At 40.3% G+C, this 12,592-nt stretch overlaps 1 protein-coding gene across 1 annotated transcript in view; it reads left to right on the top strand.

The window, feature by feature from the left end:
• The window catches only part of snta1 (syntrophin, alpha 1), a 38,518-nt gene extending 28,681 nt beyond the window's left edge, over positions 1-9,837 (top strand). The window contains exons 3-8 of the mRNA XM_078248970.1: positions 3,462-3,657; positions 3,960-4,149; positions 4,936-5,066; positions 5,518-5,714; positions 7,607-7,794; positions 8,266-9,837. Of these exons, the coding sequence (XP_078105096.1) occupies positions 3,462-3,657; positions 3,960-4,149; positions 4,936-5,066; positions 5,518-5,714; positions 7,607-7,794; positions 8,266-8,358 (995 nt within the window). The 3' untranslated portion in view covers positions 8,359-9,837. The remainder of the gene's footprint in view (positions 1-3,461; positions 3,658-3,959; positions 4,150-4,935; positions 5,067-5,517; positions 5,715-7,606; positions 7,795-8,265) is intronic.
• Positions 9,838-12,592: the final 2,755 nt, after the last annotated feature.

Genomic DNA, 12,592 nt, shown 5'->3' with positions numbered 1-12,592 from the left:
GAACCAATCATGGGAGACAAGAAAGTGACATTTTGGGACTTGGATCTTGAAGTGGCAGATAGGACTGAAATGAGAGATTGCTTTTATAAGAATGGCTGGAGATGGCTTGGTTTGACACTAAAATGTGAAAACTGTTGTTTCACCGTGCCAAGGACAAGATAACAAGTGAACAATCTCTCGCCTTGCTCATCATCGCCAGCTCGGGCTAGATGCCAATCATGTGAGCTTTACATCCATAGCGGTCGTGTCCTTTTGAACAGAATCAACATGACACTTTTCCACAACAGAGTCCTATGTGTGAAAGCTAAAGCCATTGCTTAAACCGACAGATGAAACAAGCAGTGTTACAGATTGAATGTCAGTGAGTTAGAACGTGTGTTAGGGGTGCTCAGAGTTCTTTCTCAAAGACATTTCAGATGGACCCTTTTGTGACCTTTGACCCTCTCTTTAATCACTCTGCCACCTCCTGATAGAAGAGAAGAATGTAAAATCTGAATTACTAGTACACTGTTTGTAGTGAAATAAAACCATTAGAGAGTAAGAGCCACTACACAGTCATAGATATGATGTACTGCTTGTAGTTTTAACAAAATAACTGTATGGCTGGCAGACAGACTGACTGACTGGCTGGCAGGCGCACTATTTTGGGAATGGTGGAAGCCCGCTCTCTCACTCCTCAGTCCTGTTCTGTGACTCTTCTGCTTGCCCTCTGACTACATGCCTCTTGTACTGTGCAAGATCACTTTGCACTTCCCCAGTGAAACCAGAGCTCAGCCTTCAGCCTCATGCCTTGCCATGTCCTCTTGGCTATTTTTAGTCCAGGAGTGGCTACTTCTGCCAAACTCATACCACAGTCTATCGGACTGGAGCTGTTTGTGTGTGTGTGTGTGTGTGTGTGTGTGCGTGTGTGCGTGTGTGTGTGTGTGTGTGTGTGTGTGTGTGTGTGTGTGTGTGCGTGTGTGCGTGTGTGCGTGCGTGCGTGCGTGCGTGCGTGCGTGTGTGGGTGGGTGGGTGTGGAAGGTAAAGGCATTTAAAAGGAGATGTGAGCAGAATAGAGCTGGATGATGCCAAAAAATATATATAATATAAAAAAAACAACAACAATATAATACAATTCTTATAATCATGGGTTGCAATATTGTAGTATTTGGAAAACAGTTATTTTTGAATTATTGTATTTTTTAATAACAAAAATGTTAAAGTAATTTTGGTCCAGATTTTACAATTAGAGGCCACTTAAATAATGAATATGGTCTAAAGCTGGAACAAAATATGAATTGTGGGGCAACAACTTTGTAAATATGAAGATCTTGTAATAAATACTTATTAGGTAACACCTTTTTTTACTAACACACTAGTTATGAAATAATATAGGACCAGTTATCTGGAAACAAATCAAGAAGAGCATAAATAATTTGTTAATCATTTTATTTTTTAATTATGAGGAATTCATAAAAAAATATAGGGTACAATATTATCCCAAATAAATATATCACATGGAAAAAATGTTGTAACTAGATTTCTGAATAGTGTAATTTCTATCCCACAGTGTAGTTATGTGCTCTTAACCCACCTGTTCTCTGTAATTATGGATGCATGGATGCCACTGTCAGTCATACAGAGTACACAACAGTCATTGTCGCATTGACCGCATTGACTCGTGTCGGCATGACAACCCAAGTACCACTGTTGATCGATAGTTGTTATAGGCTGTAATCAACCAATTTCAATTTCTGTCAATGAATCACTTTATTTGTCCCCAAAGGGCAATTGGTTGTGCAGCGATAAAACACAAAACCCAAGATTAAAAAAAAACACAAAGCACATGAATGCAAAAAACTGATTAAAACAAATTACTAAACAATTCAGTTAGATTATAAATGACAATTATGAAGAGATTTACAATGTGGCCTGTGTATTCCCCAACACTTCATCCGTGCCACACAGTGTCAGTGCACAGCTGGAGGAAACCACATCCCCTCTCTGCCTCCAGCTGGTGCTCAAGACAGGCCCTCCCATGGCAGAATCACCCACATACAACAAAAACACAACATTAAAGAAAGAAAAAAAGATGATATGATGATATATATATATATTCACTAACTCCAGCCGTTGTGTTTTTGTTTTTTTCAGTAAATCATACTAATGTAGCTCAGCGTAAATTCTGTCAGGGAGACTTCTATTACGTTGTCTCTCTTCTCTTTAACTGATCAGCTGGGCAGTGGGTGTTACGGTTCTGTATACCAATTAGAATCGGGCACTTATGTTCTAACCAATCACAGCATACTACCATGTTTTAAATCTGTTCTCTCTCCTGCTTCTGTCAGTTGTATTTTCAGACGAGAGTGCCACCCGCCTCCTCCCCTTCTACCTCCAGGCATTTTTGACGGTGTTCTCGGTCTTCTCCCGGTTGACGGCTCGTTTTTACATCTTCGGATTTTCTCACCACCACCAGTGTCTAGATTCCATTGGGGGATATGTTTGGTTTTCCTAAACATTACATTTGTATAGATACCCCTTTACAATGGACTCTAATCTCCAAATAATTATGTTAAACTTACTGGTTATATCTTATAAATAAATGTTTGCATATCTGCAACGGAGTCTCTCCTGATTGAATATGGGTGTTTACTACATAGCTATAGATAGGAAGAAACATTTGCCATTCGGGATGTTTATACTTAACCGTTTAATTGTTAACCGACAATACGAATCAGTTAAACATTTTTTTTTTTTTTTTTTTTAAAAAAAAGGTGTGTTGCCTGGTAAAAGAAAAGTAGGTTATACAATCTATTTCTTAAAAACAACTGATGGGGGTGACATGCAACCACACGTGCCTTTTATTGGAGAGCTTAAAGCGCAAAACTCTTTTTTTTCTGCTAAATTTTTTGCTGTCATGACCGATTGCTGGGTGGTGCTCACAACTTGTTGCGTGACAATAACATGCCACCGACTATATCGATGAAATCGGCTGTCCTACTAACACAGAGTATGCAAGGCAGACACACAGCTGACAACCTTGCATTGATGCGGTAGAAATGTACTGGGAAAGAGGCTGCATGTGTCCACGACAATGCACGCAACATGTGGCTGCTACTTCTCCCGGATGGGTGAACTGGGACTCAGTTGCCTGCTTGTTAACGGTAATGATCTGTTAATGAGGATCGGCTATTGGTCAGAAGAAAACAAACTAAATTAGCATCCCTATTTGCCATGTTAGGAATATTTTTTTCATCATGAAAGAGCATGATAAGCACTTTAGAAAAGCGGAGAAATCTGAAGAGGGAAAGAATTTCTTTCACATGAATTTCTTTTTAAAGCTCTTAATGTACTGCTTCAGCTTTCAACTCATCTCCGAACCTGAAGGCTCCATATTCATATTCCAAATTCCTTTTCCCTTTGTCCTCTTGCCTTCTGCCCGTTTATCTAATTCTCTCTCTCACACTCTTGCTTTGCTTCAGTGAAGTACATCAAGGAGATGTCGGCCTTCTTTAAAAACTCGGGGTCCCCTGGGGCGGCCCTCCCCTGGGATTCTCCCCCCTCCACTCCGCAGAGGGGCACTGAACTCTCACCTGCTGAGATGAAGGAGCCCCGCAGCATCCCGCTGAAGATGTGCCAGGTGTTACGAAAACAGTGCCCCCCGGACACAGAAAACAGGTACAGCATGTTAGAAGTTTGACATAATATTTCGATTTTCAGTTTATACTTTCCTCAAGAAAAAAAGTCTGACAGATCTCAACCTGAAAATAACAAATTGGCTCAGAGAGAATATTGTAAAGTGGACTTCTTACCCCATACCATTCACAAATTCTCTTTGTTATGTAATCTGAAACTTCCTCTTCATCCTCAAGCTTTTCTCTCTTTGCCATTTGTGTTTTGTTTCTCTTACTGCCCCTTTTATCCATTTTTTTTGTATCCCTGCTTGCTTCCCTCTCTCGTCCTCTCATCTCATCTGCCAGGTATTTTGAGGTGATTTCGTCCAGCAGAAAGAACTCTGTGTTTCTGCGGGCAAAAGACCCAGCCATGGCTCAGTCCTGGTACAATGCCATCCAGACTGGTGCTGCCAACCTTTTACCACGAGTGAAGGAGGAGATGAAGAGCATGCACCTTGGCATGGAGGTCAAACATCTGGGCTGGATTACAGAGCAGGTAGAATACAGAATACAGACGTAGATGGTCCATACTAGAGATGGCCCGATACCATTTTTTGCTTCCCGATACCGATTCTGATACCTGAACTTGTGTATCGGCCGATACCGAGTACCGATCCGATACCAGTGTGTCATATATTTTATTATGTTTTAACAACTGTATACTACTATCCCTGTATGGATGTGATATTATTTCTATCTTTGTTGTCGGCCTGGCTCAGGTTAAACTCTTTGTGTGAATGAACGCACAGAACTTTCTTTTATTCTCCAGTCAGTTATAACGGAAAAATAACATAAATAAACTACTTTAACGTAGATTTTCTTTAGGGCTTTATTACGTTGTATCGGATTGGTGCATAATCACCAGTACTTCCCAATGCCGATACCAGCACGATACCGATACCAGTATCGGTATCGGCTCATCTCTAGTCCATACTGCAAGACAGTATTCGGCATGTTGTTTTTAGTATGCCATGGTGCCCTGTTTATTTCTTCCTATATGTTGTATGCCTTTGTGTCTTTTTTAATGTCTTTCTGAGAAAGACAACCTACCAACACATTAAACTTGAATCCTGTCTTAAAGTAAATGCAGCAGCACAGAACTACTGGAAGCACACATGCACACAAGTTCATTTACGGCTGTGTAACAACTGGATCCAAGATTCATAACTGCAACCAACTGATGTCCATGGGCCTTACTGTCATAAATGTGCCATGTATGGTAATCCTAAGTACCCTATGAGTGAGTTTAAATTATTTCTTCAACTCTGCTACAACTGTGCAGGTGACCCAGGGTCCAGAGAAACCAGTACTGGCCATGTTGACCGACAGAGACCTGCTCCTGTATCCCTGCTTGCCTGAAAGCAAAGAGAGCCTCAGCAGCCCCACCAAGAGTCACCCGCTTATTGCTACCAGGTTCAAATACACAAATGCCTGCGTATATACACATACACCTCATACAGTACTCAATATTTATTAACACACTTAGCACACGTAGCACATTTGGCATTTAATACATCTCTGTCCTCCACCCTGAGCTGCCCAGTTTTGAGTTAACAGACCTTTCCGTTTGTTTTGGCCCAGTTGGGAGAGCACAAGCTCACTCTTTCCATTACTGGATCGTTGGACATTTTGCCTCATAACGTCACATTCATTTGGAAAACATTAGTGAAACCAGACCCTATGACTCATGTGTTTTTCATTCCCTTCTTTCTCTCCTGTGCACTCCACATCTCACTTTTTTACATCTGTAACACACAAACATGCATACCCCTTCATTTGCTCTTCTGGCTCATCCTTTCCTATGAATCTTAGTTACCCTCTTTTTCATCCACGTTCTTCTCATACTTTCTCCTCTCCCCTTCAGACTGGTCCACTCTGGCCCAGGAAAAAGTTCTCCTCTCCTGGACTCTGACCTCTCATTTGGCCTGCGTTCTGGCACTAAGCAAGGGGTGGAGACCCATGTGTTCAGAGTGGATTCTGCCAAGGAGCTGTCCACCTGGACTCATCTGCTGGTGGAGGGTTGCCATAATGCTGCTGAGCTCATCAAGGAGGTCACCACGGGTACTGATACAGAGATTTGTTTGACTCCCAGTTCAATCTTGCTACACAGTTCCTTCACCTACGAGTAGAAACATTTAAATTTTGTTCTGAATGACGCAACCAAGGTTCAAGGTCTGACTCCTACTAGGGTCACCCTCTTCTCATGGCACTGCAAGTTTGTTTTGATACATTCACTAAATGTTATTTGCCACAGTCTATATCCTCGATGTTCCACTTTTGGGATTGCTCCGTTGCCAATGGAAATTCCCCCGTATTTCACTCATTTAGGCCGGATATCCGTTGCCTTGGGCTTCCTTTGTGTTGCACTTTGGCACTTTAAACTCTGGTGGATTTCTGAGGACTATGGTTAACTGCTCCTCAGATCTCTGCAGGGTAAATCCAGACAGCTAGCTAGACTATCTGTCCAATCTGAGTTTTCTGTTTCATGACTAAAACAACTTTTGAACATACACGTTCCACCAAAACAAGTTCCTTCCCGAGGCTATTTTGCAGTGGCACCGCGGCTCTTCCCGTTGCTTAGCACCGCCCAAGAGGATTGTGATTAGTTTAAAGAAATGCCAATAAACCAGAGCACGTTTTTCTCGCATCCGGGAATGCTGTGTGGCCTAGCCAGACCCTCCTCCGCAGCGCTGTGGAGGAAGGTCTGGCAAAGCGAGACTACATGCCACATGATAAGAAGCAAATCAGTTCTATACTAAAGTGCATAAGAAAGAATTGTGTTGAGGTGCCAGTTATTTCAATTGTACGGCGTTGTGTGCGGCGTAGTCGCTCGCGCAATTGATGCTAGCTTGGCTATTTTAAAAATTGCACGTTTGTGCAGGAAGTCCTGTGCCTCACTAGTGACAATCGTTTCTGACCAATCAGCAGTCTGCAGTGTTTTAACTCCACCTCAACCTCAACTCGAAACACAACACTGCTGTCACTCTAAAATTGATTGACAGGTATTTTACACTGACTAATGCAAGGCAAGCTTCTAAAGATGTTTGTGTCATGCATTATATAACACTCTTATGTTTTCAATTCTGATCTGATGACAATCAGAAATGCTGATTATATTGATCAAACTCCTCAATCATATCTGTGAACATACCTCAATTGTTTTTAATCCAAACAATTACTGCCTGGGCACAAGACATGGTTTCTATTCAACGGAGACACACAAACATTTCACTCCATAAAAGCGGCCTGTCTCACAAAGCAGGATTAGGAGTTACTATGTATTGTTTCTTGCACAGTGATTTAGGAACTGTAGTCTTTAGTAAAATGTCCTCAATCTCTGGAGATTTCTTCTGCCTGCATGTTTATGAAAGACTTAAACTGGGTTTTTAGAAAGGAAAGCCTTTGGTTTTTATAAAGAGCTTGAGAGGAGGCAACACATTTTTTTTTTTTATTTCAAGTACATCTGTATATATGGTGTCTTATAAGCCTATGTCTGCAACTCTTTTCATTTCCATGATCCAGATTCTGCATTTTAGTCATCAACGTTTCTTCTGGAAATGTAGTAATACTAACTAGTGAGACAGCAATCAGGTCGGGGCAGTTTAGTAATGCTGTTACACTGTCCTCTGCTGGTAGCATGGGGTGGTGCAAACATTTCTAAAACCTTAAATGGTCTTATTTTAGTGTTCCATTTAACTAAGACATATTATCTTATCTTAACAATAACCATAATTTGAATCGTATTGTTATCATTTCAGTGTCACATTCATAGGATACGTCCAAGAATTCTGGGCTCTGTATCAACACTGTAACACTGAGCTCACAACAACATGAGTGCACAAGAATTATGTAATAAATCCAGATTTATTTGAGAACAATTTGAGCTGTGAGTTTGAAAATCATTACATTGCCTTCCTCTATGTAAGCCCTGTTTTCCTTTTCTACCCTGGCAGCCTGTAGTTGGAATGGGAAGGAGTGCACCCTGGGAGTCCACATTGATGAGGGTTTCACACTATTCACTGAAGAGATGGGTGTCAGGAAAAGTATTCTGCTTCAGCAGCCCTTTGAGCGCCTAAGAATGTCCTCAGATGATGGAGTTCGCATGATGTTCCTCGACTTTGGAGGCCCCGAGGCCGAGATTGTAAGTTACTGTTTTCCATTGGACATGTTACATTTTTAATATTGTTAAATTATAACCACCATAAATTTGAGCCGTTGTATTGAATATGGCAAAGTTAGCTTAAATTGTTGTTATCTAACAGGACAGTTGGTGAGAATGTTTGTGATTGAAGGAAATCTATTGGATAACAGCATTAAAGTCCCAGTGAAATGGAAGTTGGAGTGTATTTAGCTTCTGTACTGTGTAATATTTGAGTGGTAAGTCAAATCCTCCGCATTTGATTGGACCTCTAGAAAGTGGGCGGGAGTTTAGCGCAGTACGGAGCTAGAGGACTGTTAGCAATGGCTCTACACACACTTCTGTTAGATCAGGAGGAGAACAAGGGAGAGATGAAAGTGAAGTAATCTTGACATGAGAAGACACATTTAATGAATTCACTTTTTTTTTTCTCTTTCAAATTTCCTGCTCCCCAAACTCTATCTTTTCTTTCAGCAACTGGACCTCCGCTCTTGCCCTAAGACTATTGTCTTCATCATCCACTCTTTCCTGTCTGCTAAGGTCAAGCGACTTGGCCTCCTGGCATGATGATGGCAAACCATCCGGAACATCAGCAATAGTAATATTCAATAAAACACACAGCCAGACTCTGAAACAGCAGAGGAGGTGGCCCAGGAAAAGATGCCGAATAACCCCTTCTTTGTCAGCCCTTCTAGGCCTCTAAAATGGTCATCTCTGGTCAGGCACCTGCTGGTATTTCTTGGCGAATAAATGAGAAAGCTGCAACATTGATGGACCTTTGTTGAACTTGTAGTTGTAAGGTAAAGAGGTTTTACAGATGGAGTAAGTCAGCAGCCACTGAAGGGATCTGACATCTGTCAAATCTGTTACGGTGGGTCATTGCCCTTTATGATGGAAAACTGTGTAAAAGGACAGCCTGCATCTTAATGTTTCTAAGCTTGAAGTCCCAACCATTTTATGTTTTTTCGCCCCGTTCAGTTTTGTTTTGTTTCATAAGTCACGACAGGCCTTTGTCATGAGCATCCTTTCATCTTTCAATCTTTGCTTTATGTGCTGCGAGCAGTCACAACAAAATGTCCTGATTGATGTTGGACAATGTTTTTTTTTGTTATAAAGGCAGCTTCAGCGAGGTGACAGAATGACATGACTGATACATGATCAATAGTCTGTACTGAAGAATGTAAAGAATGCAACTATAACTGTATGCTTTTTATGTGGATGCCTAGGTTGCCCTGGTTTACCCTGTTTTTCTTCATGAAAAAAAGATGACTTCCAAATGCCAATTCACATAGATGTTCATTACAGCTGAACAGCTTTTTATTTTATTTTCTTCTCTGTCTCTCTTCTTCCCTGTTTCAAGTGTGCTTATCCACGGCCTAACAAAGATAAATGAATAACAGAGTGTATTATAAAAGGCAATTTTGCAATTGTGTTTAAGCTTAACCAATAAATTAGATAACGTGTAATTTTCCTAACAAAAATACACCTTGCTTGAATCTGGATGGCCTTAGTCAGGGAATATGACTCTGCAGTTTCATATCATATCAGCCCAAGTACAAAATAAGAGCTCTTGTGTTTTTAGTCCTATGATGATGACAAACAGCTAAGCTTCTTCTTCTCTATGGTTAAGCTTTCAAGTACAGAGTTTAGCTCTTAAACTAATTTTATAGTATGGTGTTTTTGTCTGTACTGCATATTTTAATCATGACAAAGGACACACTGTCTTCATCAGAAGGCACTGATGGTCCATTTTTCTACACAATTTGTCCAACATTTAAATATGTTAATTTACCATATAAAAGATGTTGAGTTGTTTACATCATAAAGTGTTTGTTTTTTTTCTCTATTATTTGTGTTGACTAAAACATCCACAACTTGGGGCCTTCTCTCTGTGTCCAACATTAAACACTTGTATTAATATATATTTCAAAACTAAAACCTGTTTGCTTTCAAGAATAAAATGTATTGTATATTCCTATTTAAACAAAAGGTGTGCCTTGCAGGGTTGTTTGTATATAAACATGTAATAAACTTTCTTAACTTTTATTGTTTACATTGCATGTTCTTTATTGATACCGTATAAATGTCACTCTTGATTATTTTATTCCTTTCATTTGCTTCTCTGAAGACCGAGGCTCAACTGAAAACAGAACATATCTACACTTGGGTTGCAAATTACTATTTTTTTAGTTTAAATATGAAACATATTGATCTGGTTTACAGAGTGGTAGCTTATCAGTTAAAGCTGCACTAATAGATATCTTTATATTATCAAATGATGTAAAGTGAAAACACTCAGCCCAGTCTCATGGCAGTTCGTGAAATGGTTACGTTATTGAATCTATTGATTTGTGAACAGGACACGATTATGTCCTTTTTTTCGTGTGGTGTTACGAATTTTAATTTAATGTATTTGAATGGGAAGCATATTTCGTGATCACAGCACGACAACGGTAGGGAGTAGTATGAAAAGCAGAAAATCCACGTAGGGAGGTTGGTAGGAGTGGTCAAACAACACAGGACTTTCACCCAGGAGACCGGGGATCGCGTCTGGCGTGTTGCAGTTCCTTTCCACGTTATTCTCTTCCTAACCACAACCGTCCCGTTGTTGTGGCGTTTCATGTCCCCGTTGTTGCATGCCACAGAGACCACGGATTGTGTCCCCGTGTGGCGGTCCGTCCCATTGTTGTCGCCGGCGTGTGGCGTTTGATTTCCCCCGTTGTGGCGTTTAATTTCCCCGTTGTTGCGTCCCGCGCAGCAGCCCAATGTCATTATGTCAGTTCGTGAAATGGTAACGTTCGAAAATCGTGACCTGTATACAAAATAAACGAAAAAAATCGTGACCTGTACACGAAACAATAAATCAAAATAACGTGACTAGTTCACAAACTGGCGTGAGACCGGGTTGAAACACTTCACTGCAATTTTAGCATCTTTCAGCTTTTTGTTTTGGTTTTCCAGGCCCCACATTTACTGTTTTGGTTCACTCACCGCTCTCATGAACCTCTTTTAAAGCAGCGGCAGCAGGCATCTGTTTCTGTAAAAAAACATTTTGCTAAACCTATTGTACACAGTTAGTGTTGCTTTTAGCAGGTTTAAGAGCCAGATTCTCCTTCAAGAGTTGGTGGAAACCAAAAACAAAGCTAAAAGGAGTGAATAGTACTGACTGAATAGTACTCAAATTCACCAGGTGGCCAAAAACACAACTCCAAATGAATGCTAATGTTCTGTGTCTGCTGGATTGTTAAATAGGCATCTGTTTGCTAACATCTTAGCCACAACAACTATATAGAATCAATGTTCTGTTTTCAGCTTATTCTGCCTTCAGCCAAATAAAAGAATCACAGTGGATTTAAAGGCCTTCGATGTGAAACTATGCACTGTACATAAACATGGATATTGCCTTGGTAACATCAGGCACAGTGGCAGAAACAATGAAAAAGGCCCGCACATCCCCATCTTAAATAACCAGAATGCATCGATAAACACGTGACATACCACAAAATATTAGGATAATACATGATATCATATATTAAGTATTTGCACCCATACTGCACTATATCTAGGTTACATATATAGAAAAATATACACACAAGTGGCATAGTGACATCAGTCACTGTATCGTGAAAGATTCTTTTGAAGCTTAATTTGGATTTACTGCTCACCATCATCAAAGAAAATCCAAATTGGAGGAAGTATTGGTGGAGTTGACACCTATCTTTCAAGCACACACTCTCAAATCATATTTATACTTCTTTGTTAACGTCTTAATTGCATATGTGTGTGTGTGTGTATATATATATATATATATATATATATATATATATATATATATATATATATATATATATATATATATATATATGTATGTATACATATACTGGTTGCTCCTGATATATATAGCACTTGTAAGTTGCTTGGGATAAAAGTGTCAGCTAAAATGACATGTAATCATTTAAAGGAGTGAAATTAGTTGCAGTGAACCTGACTTCTTGTGAAAATAAGAATTTAAGAAAAATGTCCATCTATCTACCAGACTATCTATCTGCTGTAATAGCTCTCTGGAACAGTCTTGTAAAGTCCTTTTTTAAGTCACTCCTAATGCACTTTTCATATCCAGCTGCAAGTTTTAATGTCATATCTCGTGGTCTTTAACGATCCGTTCCGCTGTGCTGCTTCAGACTGCAGATTTAGCCTCTGTCTTTATTTAACAGTCCCAGTTGGTGGTCTGACAGTTTTATTAAGTCCAGACAGATCTGTAGAATGGGAAGAGCAAAGATGATGATGATGATGAGATGCTTAAGTCAGCGGGGTGTGAGATGGAGACAGTTAGGCCTGCTGCTAGTCATTGTAAAAAGAGCAAGCAAACAGTCCCCTCTTATATGCTTTTACTGCCATGAGGTAGTGTTATCAGCGAGGCACAGATGCTGTTTGTTGCTGTGTAAATTCTGTGTTTGTGTGTGTGTGTGTGTGTGTGTGTGTGTGTGTGTGTGTGTGTGTGTGTGTGTGTGCATATGCACAGTGCATTTGCATGTGTGTGCCTGAACAACAAATGGGAAATGAGATGCTAGTAATAACAACCTGTGAGTTGTATATGAGCCTGTCAAATCAGAATGGAGTGTTCACATTTGATCATATCTTCTCTCTCTTTTCTCCGCTTTCAGCCCCAACTCCTCTTGTTGAGATGTTACTATGGTAACGGCAGGGTGCTCTCAGATTGGCTGCGTCCATCTCTTCCCCTGAACTATGGTTTTGCTGCTGAAATTGCCAATCAGCCTCTCAGATCCGCTGGAGAGGAGGA

The sequence above is a fragment of the Sander vitreus genome, chromosome 4 (genome assembly GCF_031162955.1).
Source record: "Sander vitreus isolate 19-12246 chromosome 4, sanVit1, whole genome shotgun sequence".
Taxonomy (NCBI): domain Eukaryota; kingdom Metazoa; phylum Chordata; class Actinopteri; order Perciformes; family Percidae; genus Sander; species Sander vitreus.
This window is presented reverse-complemented; position numbering and strand designations above follow the sequence as displayed.